General features: G+C 42.3%; 1 protein-coding gene across 1 annotated transcript in view; it reads left to right on the forward strand.

Moving 5' to 3' along the window:
• The first annotated feature begins 200 nt into the window (after window positions 1-200).
• ABLIM1 (actin binding LIM protein 1) overlaps window positions 201-22122 on the forward strand; it is a 318168-nt gene continuing 296246 nt past the window's right edge. Inside the window, exon 1 of the mRNA XM_079899551.1 lies at window positions 201-601. Within this exon, the coding sequence (XP_079755677.1) occupies window positions 589-601 (13 nt within the window). The 5' untranslated portion in view covers window positions 201-588. The remainder of the gene's footprint in view (window positions 602-22122) is intronic.

The following is a 22122-nucleotide window of genomic DNA, read 5'->3' on the forward strand; positions in this document are numbered from 1 at the left end:
CCAAGCCCCTCCGGCGACCGTGGTCTTCCCCTCCTGTCCAGGGCATCACTTAGGGGAGGGAACAGAACAGCTCTTTCCTCCTTTCTTTCTCTGAGACCAAAGCGGGAGGCTGGAAGGCCACTCATAGCGGCAGCACTTTTCTTATTACTACTGTTATTTTCAGTAAGGACTCGGGTCGGGGGAGGGGAGACGCAGCCCGCACCGCACGCCGCACCACGCTCGCTCGGGGACAAAAGCTCGGGCTGGCGCCGCAGCCGAGCTGACGGCGCGTCCCCGCCGCTGCTGGACCCTGTGGGCCGGGCGGCCGGGCGGCCGGGCGGGCGGGGGAGGCGGGGAGGCGGGGAGGCGGGCCCCGCCCAGCTCGGGCCGCGGGCTGTCAGCGCTGCTGCGCCCGGCCGGTCCCCGCCCGCCGGCCGTGCTGCGCCCAGCGGCGCTCAGGTGTCTTGAGGGAGGCGTCCCCGCGCGGCCAGCCGCCTCCCCACGCGGGCAGGCTCGGGTGCGCCTTGTGCGTTTCGGCGAGATTTTCCTCCCCACGCCCTGCCGGGTGACTCCGCCGCCCTCACTGCTTCGACTCCTGCTGCCTGAACCATGTCCGCGAGGGGTGAGTGGGGACCAAGTGGGCGCCGTCCCCGGACCACGCGCCGGGCCCGGCGGGAAAGGCGCGGACCAGGGCGGGCCGGGCAGGTGCCGGAGGCCGGGGGCCGGGGGCCGCGAGAACCTTGCCGGCCCCAACCCGGCCTGAAACTTTGGCATCGGATCCTTGGGCTCTGGGCGACCGAGAGGGGAGCGGGGGGAGTGTGCGGGGTGTGTATGTGTGTGTGTGTGTGTTTGTGTGTGTGTGTGTGTGTGTGTGTGTGTGTAAGGAAGCCCTCGCCCTTGACCTTGATCCCCCGGATGTGGGCGAAGCCAGAGGGCCAAGGTCGGTGTCCGGCTCACCTGTGCCAGCCGCACGTCTGGGCTGGGAGGGCGTGGGGGATGGGCTCGCCGCTGCCAGTCCTGCTGGGCAGTGGCCTGAAGGGCTGGCCGGGAGGGAGGAAGAGGTTTTTTTTTCCTCCATTCTTGTTACCATTTTGCAGCTTGGTTACGGAAGGAATCCAGGGCTTGATGCAGTAACATTTAAAGCTGCAGTGCTTACATCTCATTTAAAAAAGTAAATTCCCTACCTGTACTCCTTTTTGCATTAATCGCCCCTCACCCCCAGCGGTTTTCTTCCTGGAGTGAAACGATTAAACTGCAGGTGAAACTGGACGAAAGAAAGAAAAAAAAAATCGGAATTGCTTTTCAGCCAAGAGTGAAGGGAATGTATTTCTTGCCATCTGGAGCCAGTGGTGATGCTGGGAGAGTGGGTTAGTCATAGCTCAGTGGCTGCTACTATGAGTGAAATATTAAAGCGATCAAGTCACTGTGCAGCTTGCCAGCAATGAAAACGAAGTAACTTGGTGGCTTTACCATAAGCTTTTAAGGAAAATAGTGATTATTTTTAGAAAGTATATTTGCCAAGCAGTAAGTACCACCCCTTTTGATACCCCGAAGCTTTAAGAGGAGTTGCAGCGTAATTTTTTTTTTTTTTTAACTCTGAAGGGTTAACCCTGCTTTTTAAGGGGAGTTTAGGCATTTAACAATGTGTTGGATAATTTAGTGATGCTTTTCAAGGTTCATTCTGGGGCATGTAAATTCTATCCAGAATGTTTAAACTCCCTTTCAAGGAAACTGGTCTTTGTTGTTTTGGCAATATGGTTGGTTGGTTCCGTACCTGGAAATGGGGTGGTACAGGCAGGGTGGAATGACAGAATTTACGTTTGTAGATATCGGGCTACAGAGGTGATATGCGACCCTGAGATACTACCTGCCCAATGATGCCTAAAAATTTGTGTGTATTAGAGAAAGAAAAAAGAGGGTGTGACTACAGGGGGCTGGGTGTGTGTACGGAATCTTCTGAGCGACTCCAGCTGTATAATCTCTGAACTGTGTTCTAAGACGGAGGCTTTTGGTCCCGACTCCTGTCCTAAGTATTAAAAGGAACATGGGGCGACTAGTTCTCATAGGTTGTAAAGCTCTCTGTGGTCAGAGTCCACCTCTGATGCAGCTTTATGCCACCCAAACCCCTTAGTACACAAAACATTGCCCACCGTAGGAGCCAACTAACTACTGGGAGCCTTGGTAGGTCCTAGAAAGCATCAAGTTCATTAGGTAACCCCCCAGTTTCACCTTGTCTCTGGCCCGTTCTACTACAAGGTCTCTGTGGTTTATCCGAGGATATGAAATGAAGATGCCCCAGTGATTCAGAGGCTAGAGCCCTGGCTTGGGACCTGGTTCTTGAGTATTTCTTCTCGAACCTGGTTTCAAGCAGGATGATTTCGAGTCGGACACAGATCTTTCACTTAGCGTTCTTGTTTCCCCTTCAAACTCCATGTTGATAATCTTGCATTTAACAGTTTGAAGTCTGACTAATATTGCAAGGGGAGTAAAAACATGATAAATATCAGTTACTGCATACTTACTACATGTCAGGCGCTTTACATGTATTGCATCAGTTGGTCCTCACAATAACTGACTCAAGTAGATGCTGTTATTACCTCTCCATTTCACAGATGAAGGAACTGAGGTTTTGAGAGATTGTGTAACTTAACGTGAGCTCAAACATTTGGTAGGTGGCAAATCCTGATTTCTACCCAGGACTGTCTGACTTCTGATCACATCCACTTTGTTTTAGTGCTTCTCTATTACTTGTGCTTTGAGTATTATAGTAAACATCACAATCATTGATTTGCTGAGAGAGAAAAATGCCCTATACTTGAGATTGAAAGGAAATGGCCTTGGTAAGTAATTTGGAATTCCCAGTACATTTAGGAACTTCTTCATGGACATTTGGTAAAAGACCAAGTGAGGGAAACAAGGCCCTTGATCCTTGATGTTATTAATTTGATATCCCTACTCTGTTTCTTCCTCTTTCACTTTTGAGGACCAGAACTTCCTAGATATTACCAATGACTGAAGATTTTTCTTATGTTTCTATGAAGTACTTTTATCTTTATGAATTTGTAAACAACAATTCTAAATGATTAGTAGAATGCCTAGTACAGTAGCTACTGAATTAAGCTCGTGTGGAAAGATGTCTGTTTGCCATTTATTTTTTATAAAAGATGTTTTCAGAACTGAGCTTCACAATGCTTTTCTAATTTAGTATCTGCTCTCATCTCTATTCCTGAAAGTAGAGATAAACTTTTATGGTCAGAAGGTTAATGTGTCTACTTAAATACCTGACTTATCATTAGGAAGGTCTTTAGATACTTGGAAAGATAAATCTCATTAATTTAAAAAATGAACTCTTCTTATTTCTAATATCTAGACTTGTAAGTTATGGTAGGGGTAGACGTATTTTTTAAAAATTGAAAATGCTGAAACATTGAACCCCATAGAAAAGTAATTTTATTAAAATATTTTAGAGAAAAAAAAAATATATATATATTTTTTGCCGTATGCGGGCCTCTCACTGTTGTGGCCTCTCCCGTTGCGGAGCACAGGCTCCGGACGCGCAGGCGCAGCGGCCATGGCTCACGGGCCTAGCCCTCCGCGGCATGTGGGATCCTCCTGGACCGGGGCACGAAGCCGCATCCCCTGCATCAGCACGTGGACTCCCAACCACTGCGCCACCAGGGAAGCCCGAGAAAAATATTTTTGAATTCATCTTCTCTTTAAGATATAAAGAGAGTACTAAAATTTAATTCATTATTCAAACTAACAATAAAAGATATTCTTAAATTTCATGATAGTCCAGCTAAGACATTCCTCATCTTGTGGTCTTTTAGAATACTATCATCAAAGACTTTTAACTTGGTGTTGTACTTTTACTGCTAGAGACCAAAATGGAGCTATCATGTCTTGATTTTGAATTGACAAAGTGAGGGAAATTATAACACTTAGAATAGAGTTTCCAAACCTGGGAAGAATCATCTAGGTAGCCTTTTTAAAATGTAGATTCTCAGGTCTCATTCCAGGTCTAATGGCTCATAACCTCTAAAGGTAGTGCCCAAACATCCACATACTATGTGAAAAGCTCCCCAGGTAATTCTAAAAATCATTAGATTAGAGCAGGATCAAAGCATCATCTGGAGCATTTATTAAATATGCTGATACCGCTCTGCTTCAGATCTACTGAATCGGAATATTCATGGAAAGCCCTGGGAATCTGAATTTGTAGCAAATTTCAGTTGATTCTTATGTACAGCCAGACTTTGGAGTTATTGAATTAGAGCTTGTTTCTTTTAACTCAGGGGTTCTGTATCGTCCAGAAAGTTTTGGGAAAAAGCTGTTTTTGAGTTATAAAAATAATGTGCTAAATTTTATTATCAATATATTCATATAATCAAAATATATTAATGTATAAATGGATATATTAAATATTGAAGTTATAGAGTATTATATTAAAAATTCAAACAGAAGTGTATTAAGTTAAAAATGAAAATGTTCTATTTTTACACCCTTCCTACCAAATCCTCGAAATTAAACATGGCAAGCAGTGCGTCCTGTGTATCCTGCCTGGCAGTTTCTATCTGGTTAGCTTTTGGTTCAGTTCAATAAATATTAAATACCTATTCAGTATAAGATGCGTGGCAGCAACTGGCGCTGTATGCAGAAGAGATCGCTTATGAGCTTATTAGGTTTTCAGAGCTCGAGTCTTGAGAAAATAGGTCCAGATATGTGAGGATAGAGTCCACAGCACTGGCAGAGAAATAACTCAGTACGTATGCTCTAGAAATGTTAGATCAGTCTTGCTATCTTTGTTTTCAGAACTTCCATAAAACTAGGAGCAACCTGAATGCTTATCCATTGGAGAATGAATGACTAAATCATGGTTCATCCATACTATAGACTGTTATGCAACTATTAGAAAGAATGACTTAGGTCCCTATGTGTTGGTCTGGAGTGATGGCCATGATACATTATTAAGGGAAAAGAGCAAGTGTTATGATAAAATATATATGTGCGATCCTAGTTCTACAAATTGAGAAAAACCTCTAAGTGTGCATATGGGTGTGCCATGAGCATAGAGAAAGTCATAGAACAGTACACACCAAGCATTCAACAGTGGTTAAAAAAAGTCAAGGGTAAAAAAAGGTCGAGGATAAAAAAAGTTAAAGTCAAGGGTAGGGAGGGGAGAGAGTTGGCTTTTCTTTGAACACATCTTTGTGTTGTCTGATAGCAAGTAGATATAGCTTTAAAAGATTGAGAGAAAAATTGAATAAATAAGAAAAATGTCCACTTCATCCCCAGTATTCATTTCATTTATTCAAGTCAGGACTGTAGATTTTCATTCATTTATTCAACAAACATTTACTGAACACCTGTTACGTGCCAGCAGTCAGTGACTAGGACACAGCATATACCCTCAAGGAACTCATAGTTCTGTGCGGGAGACAAATACATAAAACTATTTATAAAAGGATATGCTGAGTGCAGAGAGAAGGAGAGAGATAATGTGGGCTAGAGAAAGAGTTATGATGACACAAAGGAGTGGCACCGAATATAGCCGTCGGGGTTGAGGACCAGGAGATCAGGTGAGGTTTCCTGAAGAAAGCAGGGATGTTTTCTTGGAGAATGAGTTGGATTTAGCCAAGTGAAAAAGGATGGGGTAGAGGGAAAGGCTTTCCAGGGAGACTCGGGCATGAAAGAAACAGTTGTGTGTATGTCAACCTGGAAAGCATGTAGGTTCAGGAGGGTGTGTTTGCCAGGGAGAGGGGAGCCAGATCTCCGCTGAGTGAGAAGGTGCGGCGGGCACTTTGTGGAACGGCTGGGGATGTAGGGATTTTCATTTACAAGGAAGGGTGGTTCCAGGGAGCACAGTGGAAGGTCATCAGTGGTGGGTGGGAGTTGTGCAGCAGGAGGGAAGCAGCACAGGGCAGGGAGGATGAGGGGGAGAGGAAATGAGCGAGGCTGGGCCCTCTCAGTCCTTTCCATGACTGAGACTGCAGGAATGAGGGAGACGGTTGGGCATGGTCGGCCTCAAATATCTTAACTTTGGCATGAGGAGTTCTGGTGGCAGGCCGAGCTGAGTCCCAGGCAGTACTGGCTAAAGGCAGCGAGGAGGTGAGGGCTGCCATCAGATTTGTAGAGCAGCAGCTAAGACCTGTGCTGGACAGTGGTTCTTCCATAGGGCTGAGGTGCAGAGGGACTCTAGGAATCAGAGCCACACTCAGTTGTGCTGACGTCTTCTGCTTCCATGCTTACAGTAGGGCTCAACAAATACGCACCTGCTAAATGATAAGTGGAGGCTTCCACTGTTTCTTCTCTCTCTTACTTCCTCCTGTAACTCCATGTCTGTTATACCTCTAGTTGCATCACTCTACCTTTATCAACTTCTTTCATGGTGATGTTGCAAAGATTAATGCGCTAAGACTTTACGTGGGCCTCTCCCGTTGCAAAGCACAGGCTCCAGACGCGCAGGCTCAGCGGCCATGGCTCACGGGCCCAGCTGCTCCGCGGCATGTGGGATTTTCCCAGACCGGGGCACGAACCCACGTCACCTGCATTGGCAGGTGGACTCTCAACCACTGCACCACCAGGGAAGCCCGTTCTAAGACTTCTTATTTGGTGTTATAGGGGGGCAGTTTTTCTGGCCTGTATTTTCTGGCCTCTGGCTAGAGTTTTTCTTCTCTTTGAGTTACAGAACTCTCAAGCAATTTACCGAACTGAACAAAAAGGACAATGTATTTGAAAGCCAAGTCTAGCCATTATAAGTTTTAGTATTAAGAGAAAAATAAAGCAGCAAAACACTACACTTCCTAGAAGTCCTTTTTTGCACTTAAAATATATGGGTTCCAATTAAATAGATTTTTTTTTTTTACATGAGAGAAGTAGCTTTTGACATCAGTTTCTCACAGGTGGGAGAATCATGTTTCAGAAAAGAGTTTCAGAAGGTTGAATTGTTCATGCATTGTATCTCTGAACAGCATTTTATATATACGTGTATATATATATACATATATATATATATATTTTTTTAATTTGAGACCTCATGTAGAGAAGGTTGAGTTAATCATACTTCTCAGGTTATGGCTTACTGTCATCAACAGTTCATCAGACCCCTCCCTTGTCCAGTTTATTTATTGATATATTTTTATCCCTATCCCTCAATCCCATTCCTTTTCCCAATGGCAACGATTCTAGTACATTTGATATGTGTGTCCTAGAATTTACAGTAAAACCAATTCTTAGAACAGTTCTTATATTTAAAGCTGTAAGTACCAAGTTATTTTACTTTATGTGTGTGTCTGTGTGTCTTTGTGTTTGAAAGATTAACCAAATTCTTATTTGGATACCTGATTTTATGAACAGATATGTATTTCTGATCTTATTTGGAAGTTTACATCACTTAATGCAACAGCAAGCCTTATTCTGTTAGAGACTAGATATACAATATGAAAAAAGGTTATTCTCAATCCCAAAGGAATACAAACTAAGGGGTGTGTGTGTGTGTGTGTGTGTGTGTGTGTGTGTGTAAAGTTATGTACATGTACACAGCTGACCAGAATAGATCATTAAGATTATCAAATAAGAATCATCAAACTGCTATGGGAGGTTCAACTAATTTGTGACTGGAGATAACATGAAGCCTTCACTTCACAGAGGACATGGAAATTGAGTTGAGTCTTGAAGGATGAGTAGGGATCTGGCAGGCAGAATACTGAAAGATGTGCTTCCTTTCAGAAGGAACAGGAATCGCATAGGTAAAAACACAGAGGAGGGAAAGTGCAGGACATATGGGGAGGAAGGAGTCTGTGACATGTGAGGGGGTTACAGGATTGGTGGTGGGGAGGAGAGGAAGAATAAGGAAGACAAGGGAATGATGCATTGAACTAGTAAGCCTTTCCATCAAAGGCTTTTCCTAAACAGAGAAGTGCAGATGTAAAGAAGGGAAGTGAGAGGTCTGTCCTTGGTACATTCAGATAACTCATTCCTGGTTGTTCAGCTGCCCACAATGGTATTGATGGTATTTTATTGCCAATTTATGCTGCAGTGAGTTACATTTTATCCTGACCACAATTCCCATTTAGGTAAAAACTTTGCCCAAAGCCCGCTCTCGTGTTTTCTTTTTTATTGCAGATTAGGAGTCTTATCTTTAGTTTTGTACCTGACCTCAGAATATTCCAGGACAAAGAATGCTGGCATACAGGAGGGCTGAATGCAGAATAGCCAAGCAACATGTTTGACTCTAGCCAGGGGAAGGAGCAAGGCCATTCCCCCAGAAGTGTGCGTTCTTAACCAATCCTACTTTTACACGCACATTAACAGTTCCCTCAGTTCTAGAGAGGAACAAAACAGCACTAATTCATAGAGCCCTTTAAAATGAAAGATGACATTTTGTAAAATTTATGGAACAATCTCTTTGAGATGGTAAATTAGTCTTCATAATCTTTTAGGGGAGAAATGTTTCTTTTTTTTATGAGCCTGTGGTTTCAGGTTCTCTAACTGAATCCATATTAGTGTTCATTGACATAGATAGTACTGATCACTTGATACAATTTAACATTTTGTTGCTCCATTCCCAAGGTGCTACTTATTAAGTCCTGAACTTGTGGTGCCATTATCTGCTTAATCACTGGTTTCTAATTACATGGTAGTGAAATGAAAAGGAATGTAAGTGGTCAGCATTTCACCCTGGTTAAAGCAGCAGACTCTGAATACCATCCATCCATCCACCCATTCCATACATATCTACGTAGCCTTCCTAGGGTTCCTAATAAACATCATCAAAGAGCCCGCTGTCTGTCTATATGTATTACATTTTATAATGTCACTAGGAGTTGACAGCTCATGTTGCCTTTCACTATCCTATTATGGTAGGGTTGTTCTCTCTCTAAATGTGCTGTGCGTGGCAAAAAGAACCGATTTTGTTCATTTGCCCTGAGGACTTCTCGAGAAGTATTTTGAAGCTTTGTGGTCCTCTCCTGCAGCTCATCTTGTCCACCCATTTTGGTGACAGTGTAGCAAGGCTAAAAATGAACCTACGACTCCACTCCATGGATAGAGCAATCCATGTGTTTCTTTGGGTTCTCCTGGGGCACTTCCATTTTTAGGTCTTGTTTTCTCCCCCACAAGTTAGGGTATACTCTTTGCTACCTTAGTAAATACCTCACGATCTAGAGCACAAACAACTTCATTCTGTCACAGACAACAGCCTGAGGAGAAAAACCAATTCACTTGCAAACTGGAGAGGAAATTGTTATGAGAGTGAAGTGTGAGGGAGAGGGAGAAGGAGAGAGAGGGAGGGAGAATATGAGAACAATGAGGTAGATTAAACAAGACTATTACAAATTGAAAATAGAGATATCAGATTTGAGTCTAACTTAGATATTTGCTAGTATAAATTGAATTATCACATTTTTCTTTATTGAAAATGGAATAGAAGCTAGTGGAGTTGAAATTTATGTTAGATATACACAGGATTCCAGAACAAAGAAGATGCATACTTTTTCTCTCCCTTCCCCTAAGAACAGAAATGCCAACTATTTATCTGAAAATTTCTTGACAGCAAGCAAGAAGACAGTGTGGTGGACAGGGGTTAACTCTTTTGCTCTTTCGACCTTCCTCACTGATATTCAATCAGCTAATATTTATCGAACCTCTTTTCTAGAGCAGCCAGATTTATTCCAAATCTATATATTAATTAATAAAGTCATTTAACAAATATTTATTGAGCACTCTGGAGTGAGGATTGTCATGATTTTTGGGTGCAGAAATATTAAAAGGTGTTAGAATTTGTGATTGAATGAGGCTGGAGCAAATAGGGCTGATCAACATTTATTGTTGGCATTTAATCTAACTTACATGTATTGTATAAGTTAACATCCAAATGGGATACTTCTATCTAGGACAAATGCTAAACCTGATGGGATGCTGGAACATAGGTGTAGAGTGGGGCTATCCCAGGGAAATTGGGATTGTGGGCTTCCTACCTAGTAGAGTTTCTAGCCAGCCTGTGTTTTGGTGTCAGTGTATTCCTTGGTCTCAAAGGATAGAATTTTTGTGAATATCTGAATATTTGCCTGTAATGTTAGCTACATTGTATATTAGCTACATCAAAATTTAACTTAAATCCTAGACTGGCCATCTCCTCCCCATCAATCCAGCACATTTCTGGGCTATTTTCTCTCATGGGAAGTTGGTCTGCTCAGGTGTAATTACCATTAGAGACCAACAATAACATTTGATTATGAAGTCAAACCCAAATGAATTTTTAGCATTTTTTTTGGAGTAATTCACACAATAATTTTCTTCTGTCGGGGTCGTTACCTAGAGAAAAACTGTTGTGGGAAGGAAATGTGCCTTTGGTCTTCCATAGTCATTTAAAATGAGTGGCTCTGTTTCTTCTAGTTAGTGAAATTTCAAAGCAGCTTTAAAATGTGCGGTTCAGTCTACCTGTGTCTGTTCTTGGACTCACTGTCTATTTGATGTCTCTCTGCCAATGTATTTAAGGTTTATTTCCCCAGTACATTGTATTATTTTATTGGAAAATTTATCTAATATATATTTACCAGTATAAGGAAATTGTCTGTCCGTGTTTTGTTTTATAATTACTGGGTGGGCAAGTTCTTATTGAGTAGATGTACCCATAAAATCCTTTGTATTATTCAGCCCTACATTAGGATCAAAATGAAAGCAGAAATTGTGGGTCAAGCACCCCCAAATTACTTGCTGCTTGATTAGAGGTCATGTGATCTTGGTCCTTTGTGAGAGAATTTCTGTTTTAGGCTTGTGTGAGAAAGAGCTCTACATGCGTAAATATTGTTATTCACATTTTAATAAATTAAAGTTCTTTATTCTGTACTGTGTGTTCTCGCTCCAGCTCTTTAACTTTATTACATATGTGAATCATATTTGATGGTGTATATGTAAACATGTTAGAGTCAATTTATAAATAGTTTGTCCTAAAGAAAATATCCTAGAATATGTTTTGCCTAAAACTGTGTCTGAGGTCTTTCCCCGTGCTTTTCTTTCTCAACTTACTGAGAATTCATTTAAAAAACACATCCAGGGCTTCCCTGGTGGCACAGTGGTTGAGAGTCCGCCTGCCGATGCAGGGGACATGGGTCCGTGCCCCGGTCCGGGAGGATCCCACATGCCGCGGAGCGGCTGGGCCCGTGAGCCATGGCCGCTGAGCCTGCGCGTCCGGAGCCTGTGCTCCGCAATGGGAGAGGCCACAGCAGTGAGAGGCCCGCGTAAGGCAAAAAAAAAAAAAAAAAAACCACATCCACAAGAGGGTAGCCACCAGAGAACTGAATGGTAACAATGAAGGGAAATGAGGACAACGAAGTAAACAGCTATTTCTGGCTTATACTCCAAATAAGAATGAACAGAAGGATAGGAGTCCCAGAGTCTGGGGGAAGGAGAGAGGGGAGGGGAAGCCATCATTTTTAAATGTTAAAAAAAACTGTAGAAAAGAAGTTTAGGTTGGCAGTCTCTAATGGCTTCTAGGGAGATTTTTTGTTGCTCCTGTTCTTTGTAAAACAAGGGAATCTTTATTTTGATTCATTTAAGCATTCGGGTGAGCAATAAACATGAACACCAGCGATAGTGTAGTTTTCTCACCAGTTCCTTAGCTCCTTTTTATTTCAGAAGGATCTGTTCAGTGGTTAGACACTTTATATAAACTGTAGAATTGGAGTTGTAAACAATGTGTTCATTTATCCGGTCATTCAATAAGTATTAGTTGAACACCTACTAAGGGCTCAAATTATTCGAGGTGTTGAAATGAGATGGCCACTTACCAAATAAACATATAATGTGACAAGGGGTGATAAAGTGCTAGGAAGAAATATAAAGAAGAGCAAAGAGGAGAGAGAGTTGGGGAGATGAGAGGGCAGGGCAGGTGCTAATTTATACCTACGGGATGATAATGGAAGGCCTCTTTGATAAAGTGACGGGTGAGCAGAGACCCGAAGGAAGTGAGAGGTCATGCAGATTCTGGCAGAAGGGTTTTCTAGGCAGTGAGATGAGCAGTGCAAAGGGGTTGAGGTCTATCCTGAGTGTGTGTCCTGGGACCAGCAGGAGGCCAGTGTGGCTGGATCAGAGAGTGTAGGGGAGAGGGAGGGAGGTGAAGTCAGAGAGGTAGTTGGGGAAGGGGTGGCTATGTCAGATTGGTCCTTACAGGCCACTGTGAGAACCTAAGTTTTCCTCTGAGTGAGGCTGAGTGAGATAGGAGGCCCTTGATAGTTCTGAGCAGAGTTGTGACATGATTTGATATAGTTTAAAAGGATCACTTGGTCAACAATATAGAGAATAGATTGTAGTGAATAAGGGTAGATGCATGAAGACCATTTAGGAGGTTACTGCAATGGTCAAAACAGAAGATGGTGGCTTGGACCAGATGGTAGGAAAGCAGCTGGTGAAAAGTCAATGGATTCTGGAAATATTTCTAAGGAAGTGCTTATAGGACTTGTGGATGGGTGGGAAACATGGAGCAAAAGAAGGGGGAGAACTGTGGATACCTCCGTTTTCTCAGCAGCTGGAAGGGTAGCATGTCGTTTCCTAGAATGGGGAAGCATGTTGAACAAGCAGGTTTGGGGAGTAGGGGAATCAAGCATTTTGGACATTTAAATTTGAGATGTCTCTTAGGTATTCTATTATGAGAATCTTTATTATGCCCATTTTACAGATAGAGAAAATGAGGCACAGAGAAGTGAAGACACTTGCCTGATATCACCTAGACAATAAGTGGTTGATACAGGATTTAAATTCAGGTCTTGTTCGTGCCAGAGTATATGTTATCCACCACAATGCTGCCTCTTTACATGAGGCTGAAATACATGCCAGCAAAATAATGCATCTAGTTTTCACTTCTTAATTATGATTTCTCATTATATGAGATAATTTTCTGCATTTTAAAACATGGCTTGTGTTTAAGGGGAAAATATAACCCTGTCAGTCACATTCTTCCAAATTCTACTATTTATCAGTGTTATCACTGTTAGCATTGCAAAAATGCTACCGAAATATGAAGAGGCATAGTATGGCATTCATTCATGCATTCCATTGGATTGTTGAGTGCTCGCTATAAACCAGGCTTGGGGGGTGCTAACTGGCTCCTCTACTAGCAGAGCTGCCAGACTAATGAGGTGAGAGGCGTGTGTACAGAAGGTGCAGCACAGTGTGACCAGTGGTGATGGTGGGACGTAAAACGTGCTGCAGGAGCACAGAGGAAGGACCCGCACCATCTTGACTGGACATGGGGCCAAAGAAGACTTGACGAAGCAAGTGATACCAGAATGGGACCTTAACAAATGAGTGCCAAGTGAGAGAAGTGGTGGAAAAGCGTTGCAAACACAGCATGCTTTTAGAATTTTAAAAATGCTAATTAAGCATATGAAACAGTAAGACATTTGAAGTGAAATGTAACATACAGGAGCAAAATCAGGAAAATTTTAAAATTACCCTGAGGAGAAACAGGAAAAATTTAAGTCATTGAAGAGACCTACTAGGCTCTTGGATAACAAGACACTATATTGTAAAAATGTTCATTTCCCCTAAATCTCTCTACAAAAGAAATGAAATCTCGATTAAAATGCCAACAGAATCTTTTTTTAGAGGCATGGCAAAATGATACTATTATTTGTTTTGCAAAATGAAATTTATGAAATTCTGAGAAAGAGGTGTAGTTAAGTGAGGGTTAGCTGTATCAGATATTAAAATGTAATATGAAACTGCAATAATTAAAACAGTTAAGTATTGGAGAGAAATGAGAGTAGTGGGAAAAGATTACAGAGTACAGCAAACAAGTGTGTATGGAATTTAATTATAGAAAAGTGGCCTTTGTGTGTGTGTGTGTGTGATATGCGGGCCTCTCACTGTTGTGGCCTCTCCCGCTGCGGAGCACAGGCTCCGGATGCGCAGGCCCAGCGGCCATGGCTCACGGGCCCAGCTGCTCCGCGGCGTGTGGGATCTTCCCGGACCGTGGCACGAACCCGTGTCCCCTGCATCGGCAGGCGGACTCCCAACCACTGCGCCACCAGGGAAGCCCGAAAAGTGGCTTTTTAAGGTCAATGTGAGAAGAGAGATTCAATAAATGGTACGGGTACAGCCGGCTACTTAGAACAAAGAAATCTGGATCCCTTATTTCTTACACACCGGCACACAATTCCTAGTGTAGTAAGTCATTAAGTGTAAAATAAATGAAACAATAGTGGTCCTAGAAGAAAACACAGGTAAATTTATAACCTGAGGATGTTAGAAGATTCCTGACCTTTCATACAGGCTACAAAGCTCAGAAGTCATAAAAGAAAATGTAGATACACTTAACTACGTAAAAATATGGAAAGAATTCTGTATGATTAAAAATACCCCACCCTGCCTTCTGGCTTGCATCACAAGACCCCAGCAGAGCTGACTCGACCTGGCCACCTGCACCAGGAAGGTCCAGCCAGCAGGTAGCCGGAGAAGAGGCAAAGATGGACTGGGTTAGCGGGGGCACTACCGGGGCCTTTTAGAGAGCATGGCAAATGCTTTGACAGTGTTAGTGTTAGGGTTCCCCTGAGAACCTCACTGAAGTTTCACTCTCTGTACAAAGCAGGCCAGACAAATTCTGAGGACAGCCTTCACCCCTCATTTCACAAACACAGAGGGAGGGTTTTCACTACCAAATGCAAGGGGTACAGCATAGTCCCTGCCTCGGAGAGGCCTCGTTGGACCTAGGTTTGATATCTGCAATTGGAAGGCCACCATCACTCCCATTCTTCCCTGTCTTGCAGAACATTCACATTCCTTAGGATAGTGTGGTCAGAGGCTTTATCCCTTTTCTTGACAGTTGTAGGAATGGCACTAAGTGGTCGTCTACTTTAAGGTTAATATTAGGCTACCCAGTGACACTGGCACACATTTACCATAGAAAACCAGGTGACATGGTTGGGATGCTCTATTCCTGCTGAAAAAGGGGACAAAGGAACACTTGAAGGTGGGCTAGAAGGGGCAGTCTAATGAACTCATTGATCTCAGCCTTTTCTCCTCCCAGAGCCAAGCTGCCTAAAGTGATAAAGGATGTTTACTTGCTGGTGCTCAGAACATTTGACTTAAGTGAGCCTCCTATTAATGGTTCTTGGAGATTAGCCTGCCTGATTCTCTGAATCCCTTTGATTAAATCTGGGCTTGCTTTGGAGGCATCCTTTTGCCCTGATTTCTCTGCTAATAAATACATTTTGAACTTGGTGGTGAACTCTGCTCTTCCTCTAACGGTTACACTTCCTCTACCCAGACTTTTTCATTTTAGTGTCTAGTCAGTGACACTAAACTGTGCAGAGTTGTCTAAGTGGCTCTATCCTCTCCTAGACTGTGGATTCTGAGAAGCCGGAGACCGAGTGTTATAAGTGCATCCCCAGATCCTAGCCCACCCCAGAGCCTGAAGCTGAGTACCGTTCAACGAACAGTTATTGAGAGATTGGGAGAAGAAAGGTTGCTGTGCATGGAATCCACAGTCTGGTGGGATGCACAAACATATGAAGGGGGGTAGAAGGAGAAGCTGCTGTCCTAGAATTTCTCAGTCCTTTTGGTTGAACTCAAGTTGGATGTGACTTGAAAGTTCATTTCCTCATGTGCCTTTGCTCTTAAACCTGATCAAGGACACACTTTTTCCTACTTGGGCAAGGAGTGTTGGACATGCAGATTCTAACCCCATCCATTGTGTTCTTCAGTAGGCTGGGTTCTGGAAGGATTGAAGCTAGACACTCTGACGTGGTTGCTCTGATGCGCGATTTCACCCCTCTTGTCCCTGCGTTTTGTTTTCCTACAAGGTGATGTGTACCCCAGGGACCCTGACCCTCTCCTCCCTTTATCCTCCTCACACCCACACTCCTCATTCCCACCTGTCACGGCGTTCTGGAATGTGTCAAGGATACTGGGGTGCATATTGGGTATGTTGTTGTGTTGCCCACTGCATTTGCAGCTACAAATTAATCCCCTTCAAAGCGTCCTTCAGCAATTTCCAAGAGTTTCCTAAGGTGTTGTCTCACGTGTTTTATGTCTGGACATCCAGCTTGACTGCAACCCTGCTGCCTTGGTGTAGACAACATCCTTGAGCACTGCTCTTTTGCTGGGGCTTCTGGTCACCTCTCCCACCCACGCCCAGTCTGGCCATAGTCTCCCTGAGCTGGTTTGAGCTAAGCATGGCCAGAGGCTCTTCCCTAGAGCACAACTGAGACCAAGGTGTAACTTAGAAAATTAAATGAAAACTAAAAAGGTAAAAGCTTCTTTTTTAATTCTAAGAGCTATAATATAACTGTCCAGAGAAACTCTTTTGATGTAAAAGAGGGATATACACATATACTTAGATTTAAAAGAATAATTTAAATAACATGGGACGTGAAAGGTCCTCATCCTCTGAAGTAACCACTATTACCAGTTTCTTGAGATTCTTTTCTAGAGAAAAGTTATGTGTGTACTAGGACACTAAAATCAATCTATTACCTATAAAATGATGATCTACCTACCTGCTTACTTAAAAACACACTTGGCTTTTTTCACGTAATATATCTTGATGTTGTTCCCTCTTAGTACCTGCAGATATAGCTCATTTTAAAAAATGACTTCATAGTGTTCAAGCAGATGGTTTCACCACACCTGACTTAATAATCCTTTTTGATAGATACTTTGCTTGATGGCTTTTATAGACAATGCTGCATTGAACATCGTTGTGCATGTATCTTGTTGAGATTTTTAGAGCATAGCAATAGGTATTAGCTGTAACTTTTTTTTTTTTTTTTTTGCGGTACGCGGGCCTCTCACTGTTGTGGCCTCTCCTGTTGCGGAGCACAGGCTCCGGACGCGCAGGCTCAGCGGCCATGGCTCACGGGCCCAGCCGCTCCGCGGCATGTGGGATCTTCCCGGACCGGGGCACGAACCCGTGTCCCCTGCATCGGCAGGCGGACTCTCAACCACTGCGCCACCAGGGAAGCCCTAGCTGTAACTTTTAATGAGGCTTTACTGATGGTTCAGAGAAAATGGCAAGGGAGCATGGTCCCCTCTGTGGTTGACCTGCTTTAGGCTCTGTCCTGTGGTGTCTCCTGCCCCCATTCAGTCTCTGCCCAACTAGGAACAGCTTATTTCTCAGCACTAAAAAATGTTACAGACGTCTCCTTTATATATACCAAGGGACAGACCACTTCTAGCCCAGAGGGAAAAAAAAAGAATATTTATTTTCCCTTACTTCATCTAAAGCCAACCTCATTGCCTGTTACAGGACTAATTTTCTCCAGAATGATCCACTGCTTTTAGGACAAGTTACTCACAAAATAGTCTGGTGCTGATATATTTCCCAAATGCTGGATTATTTATCCTTATTCATGGTCATTCGTTACCCTCAGTTAAAAAATAAAACCTGAAAATTAATTATGTTTAAGATTGAGTCCAAACCTCCCCACTTACAAATAATCAAATTGGCCATTCCTCCACAGGAGGTCATACATTCTAGTGGGAAGAGTTGGATGAGGAGTTGGGAGGCTGGAGTTTTACCTATAACTCTGCTCCTCCAGCTGTGTGATTGTGGGTACACCATACAACAGACCCTCACCTTGGAGCCCCAGTCCCTATTCCCAAGATGACCTCAGAAGACTCTTCCACCTCCAAGTTTTGAAACTAAAAATGAATTTCCAGATCCGATGACTCAATTTTACTTTGATTAAATTCCTGTAATGCTTCACTCTTGGCTGGAGTTTCAGCAGACAGGAGCTACTTGGGCAGAGGGGTTTGGGAAGGGGCCATCTCAAGTCATGGAATTAAAATTTTAAGCTGCTTTTGCCTTTGCAAGATGTGACTCCTGATTTACTAGGAGAGCTGATAAAATTTCCAAGAAGCCTGTGATGCGTTTGATGTTCTGAAGCCAATGAAAAAGAAGATTTTGCTAGTGAAAGCAGAGCCTCCTTTTTGAGTCTGGTTGTTGCATACCAATTTTAATGATGCGTGTAACATATTCTGGTCAAGGAGCCCAAACCTAAAACTAACAGAGGGCCTGCTTTGTTCTTAGAAAGGGTCATATGATGTTTATTAGGTTGGTTGCATGAATTTATTTGGAAGCCTTGACTGATAAGGCTTAATATAAAAATATCATACCTAACTTATAAAAGAATCTAAAATGCCAACTTTTGTATGGAATAGAAAGAACTAGAAAAATACCATATCTTCTTTGTTCTTTCCATGCCTCTTCCTGTTGTTTCTGGTACCAAACAAACAATACCAAATATTTATTGGTAAAGAAGAAATGCAAATTTAAGAAATGAGTATTATTACCTATTAGAGTATGTATTCAGAGCAGCTCCTGTTTCCCTCATATGGTTCTTTGACGTTGCAGTGAAGTATCGGTGACTGAACTCTTTTCATTCTCTTCCTTTTGGTGAATTTGGTAGTTAAGGCAGCTTCTCCATCAATCACTTCAGTCTCTAGAATCCTGATGGTAAGATTATGCAACATCTTTGTCAATTAAGAAAAGAAGCAGAAGTCAGGAGGAAAGGCACTTATTAGCTGTTTTTAAACAGAATGATTTCTACTTTTGTATTATTCATTGCACAAGAAAGTATTCCACATGAAATTGATGCTGGGAGGCTAAATACAATCAATATGACTTTAAGGTCAGTTAGGAAAAGTTTTTCTGAAAAATTATTTTTACTACCTTATTGTCTAAGTCATAAAAAAGTGATGACATTGAGTGGAAATATATTTCATTAATAGAATGCTAAAAGAAAGATATTTTACAGGAAATTGTTGTCGTATGTAATATACGTTTAAAATACAGCAGAATGCTTTTGGAGGTTATGAATATTGACGCTATAAAGCTTTGGCAGAAGGGACGTACTCTACCTGGCTTCAGCTTTGTTGAGAATATTATCAACAACATTTTTATTTTCCCACCTTTTTCAAATTTATTTCCTAGACTTCATTTGAGTTTTGTATTCTGCTTAAACTAGCCTCTAGGTATATGTGCACTTCCTATGGAGGGTGTTTAAATTTGCTTCTCTAAAGAAGTTTTGGTCTGTGTTGGAGAGGGTGTGGAGAAAAGGGAACCCTTGTGCACTGTTGGTGGGAATGTAAACTGGTGCAGCCGCTATAGAAACCAGTACAGAGGTTCCTCAAAAAACTAAAAATAGCACTACCATACGATCCAGCAATCCCACTATATCCATTTCCAATATATGCAGAAAAAAATGAAAACACTAATTTGGAAAGATACATGCACCCCAATGTTCATAGCAGCACTATTTACAATAACCAAGATGTGGAGCAACTCAAGTGTCCATCAACAGATGAATGGATGAAGAAGACGTGGTGTATATATTATATACAATGGATTATTACTCAGCCATGAAAACAGAATGAAATTCTGCCATTTGCAACAACATGGATGGAGCTACAAAATATTATGCTTACTGAAATAAGTCAGAGAAAGACAAATACTGTATGATATCATTTATATGTGGAATCTAAAAAATAATACAAATGAATGTATAAAGCAAAACAGAAACAGACTCACAGATACAGAAAACAAACTAGTGATTACCAGAGGGGTGAGGGAAGGGGGGAAGGGCACAATAGGGGTACGGCTTTAAGAGATACAAATGACTATGTATAAAATAGATAAGCAACAAGTATATGTTGGATAGCACAGGGGACTATAGTCATTATCTTGTAATAACATTTAGTGGGGTATAATCCGTAAAAATACTGAATCACTATGCCATACACCTGAAACTAATATATTCTAAATCAATTATACTTCAATTTAAAAAATAAAGAAGTTTTGGAAATGATTTAATAAGGTTGACTACGTCACCACACTGACAAAAACCCTAATGTAGACAATTTGATGAGCTTGATTTTCCCTGAGGAGCAATAATCATGGACACTGTTACCATCTGAATAGGAGGAACAATATTGTAGTCAAGTCTGTCTGCCTAGCACTTGGTACAGTCATTCTACAGATATTTATTAAGCACCTGCTGTCTTAGGAGCAGTAGATGCGGCAGTACACAAAACAGATTAAAAAAAAGTCCTTGCCAGTGGGAGCTTACTAGAGAGCTTACACTTGGTTATTTTATTTATGTAAAAATTATATTTATAAAATATAAGTAAAATATATAGCATATCAGATGGTGATGAATGCTCTGGAGAAGATGAAGCAGGGGCAGGGAATGGAGAGGGAGGGTTGAGCTTGATCAGGGAAGGCTTCTCTGAGATGACATTTAAACAGAAGGAGGAGAAAGCAAGCTATGTGACCGTCTGGAGTAAGAGAATTCTAGGTGGAGGGACCAGCGATTGTAACCCTGAGTCAGGAACATGTTTGGAGTGTTTCAGACACAGTGAGGCTAGTAGGAGGGGGAGGTCAGAGAGCAGCTTGGGGGACGGGTCATGTGCTGTCTTGTGAACCAACATAAGGACTTTGAGTGAGATGGGAACCACTGGAGGGTTTTGAGCAGACAAACAAACAGTTAAATGTTGACCTGACCTGAACATACCTTTAAAGAAAACATGACACCCTGATCTGTGGCTTTGGCTTGTTTATTTATACAGTATTTGGTCGTCTTTGGGTTTTGTGCTGCGTGTGTGTGCGTGCGTGTGTATGCACAGCGCCAGGACTAGGGTGAAGGGAGTAAGACTCTACCCCGAGCGTGATGCCTCCTAACTTTTACACCCTAAGCACCTCACTCCCCTCACCCTAGTCCTGACCTGTGTGTGCGTTTATTGTTTTAATTTGTGAATAACTATATGAATAAAACTTACCTCTGGCTACTGTTACCACTGTAGCAAGCAAACAAAGTGTGTATCCTGCACCACAGATCGCTGACATTGTTGGAACCAGAAAGAAGCACATGTAGTCAATGGGTAATGGGCAGTCATTGCCTAACATTTGGCTTAGAGCACTTGACATAGTCTAGAAGAATAACTAGTAGAGGAAGGCAAACTGCTTCCTTCTGTGGTTTCAGAAAGGAAATGCTGTAATACCAGATAACCTCCTGGTAAAGGGTGTGACCAAGCTTAGAAATCAAGATGTCCAATGATAAATCATTATACTTTCAGTACACCCATGACACGTAATTTCAATTAAACTGTTAGGCAATCGTAAGGGAGCACACTGTTTGAGCTAGAGACAAGTCCCGTGGGATGGAGATTATGTGCAGGTGTGACTGATATTAAAACTCTCAGCTGCCATCCTTGCCTGGCCTTTCATGTTATGCACCAGGTTATTTTAGTTTAGTTTAGTTTAATTTTAGTTTAGTTTTTGGAAAGCAGACAAAATGGAGGGAAGAGATGAATTTATTGGACACGTGTGCACATTGAACAGAATGAGAGACACGCACACACAGCAGGTACGACTTCTGAAGGCCTGGGGCTGTATTAAAACACACAGATCACATTTTCATTGTCGTTTTGCGTCTGTCTCTGCATACCTGACAGTAGAAACGTAATTTCAGAATTGAACTGTGATCCCTTTTGTATAGATTGCATATTGTAAGCTGGCCAACCAGAGACAGTATCTAATTTCATGTCTGTTTGCTACTATGTAGGCTTTTTAAGAACTGAAAAATAATAAAGATTAATGATAGCTAAAAATATGGTCAGCCCAATTTCCCAAACTTAGTTCATGGTTTCCATGAAAATGAGAATTACTGGGACTTCCCTGGTGGCACAGTGGTTAAGAATCTGCCTGCCAATGCAGGGGACACGGGTTCGAGCCCTGGTCCAGGAAGATCCCACATGCCATGGAGCACCTAAACCTGTGCACCACAATTACTGAGCCTGCGCTCTAGAGCCCGTGAGCCACAACTACTGAGCCCACGTGCTTAGAGCCCGTGCTCTGCAACAAGAGAAGCCATTGCAAAGAGAAGCCTGTGCACAACAATGAAGAGTAGCACCTGCTGGCCACAACTAGAGAAAGCCTGTGCACAGCAAGGAAGACCCAACGCAGCCAAAAATAAATAAATAAATTTAAAAAAAATGAGAATTACTTAAGCACAGGACTTCATGTGGTTTGTAATTTTTTCCCCATCGTTTTGGCAGTTCAGCCATTCAAGTGTGATCATGTTGTGGTTTTCAATGTCTAATACAGCCTTTTAAGTAATTAATTTCAGGTAAGCCTCTTCTTAAATT

Source organism: Stenella coeruleoalba (genome assembly GCF_951394435.1).
Source record: "Stenella coeruleoalba genome assembly, chromosome: 16".
In the NCBI taxonomy this organism is placed as follows: domain Eukaryota; kingdom Metazoa; phylum Chordata; class Mammalia; order Artiodactyla; family Delphinidae; genus Stenella; species Stenella coeruleoalba.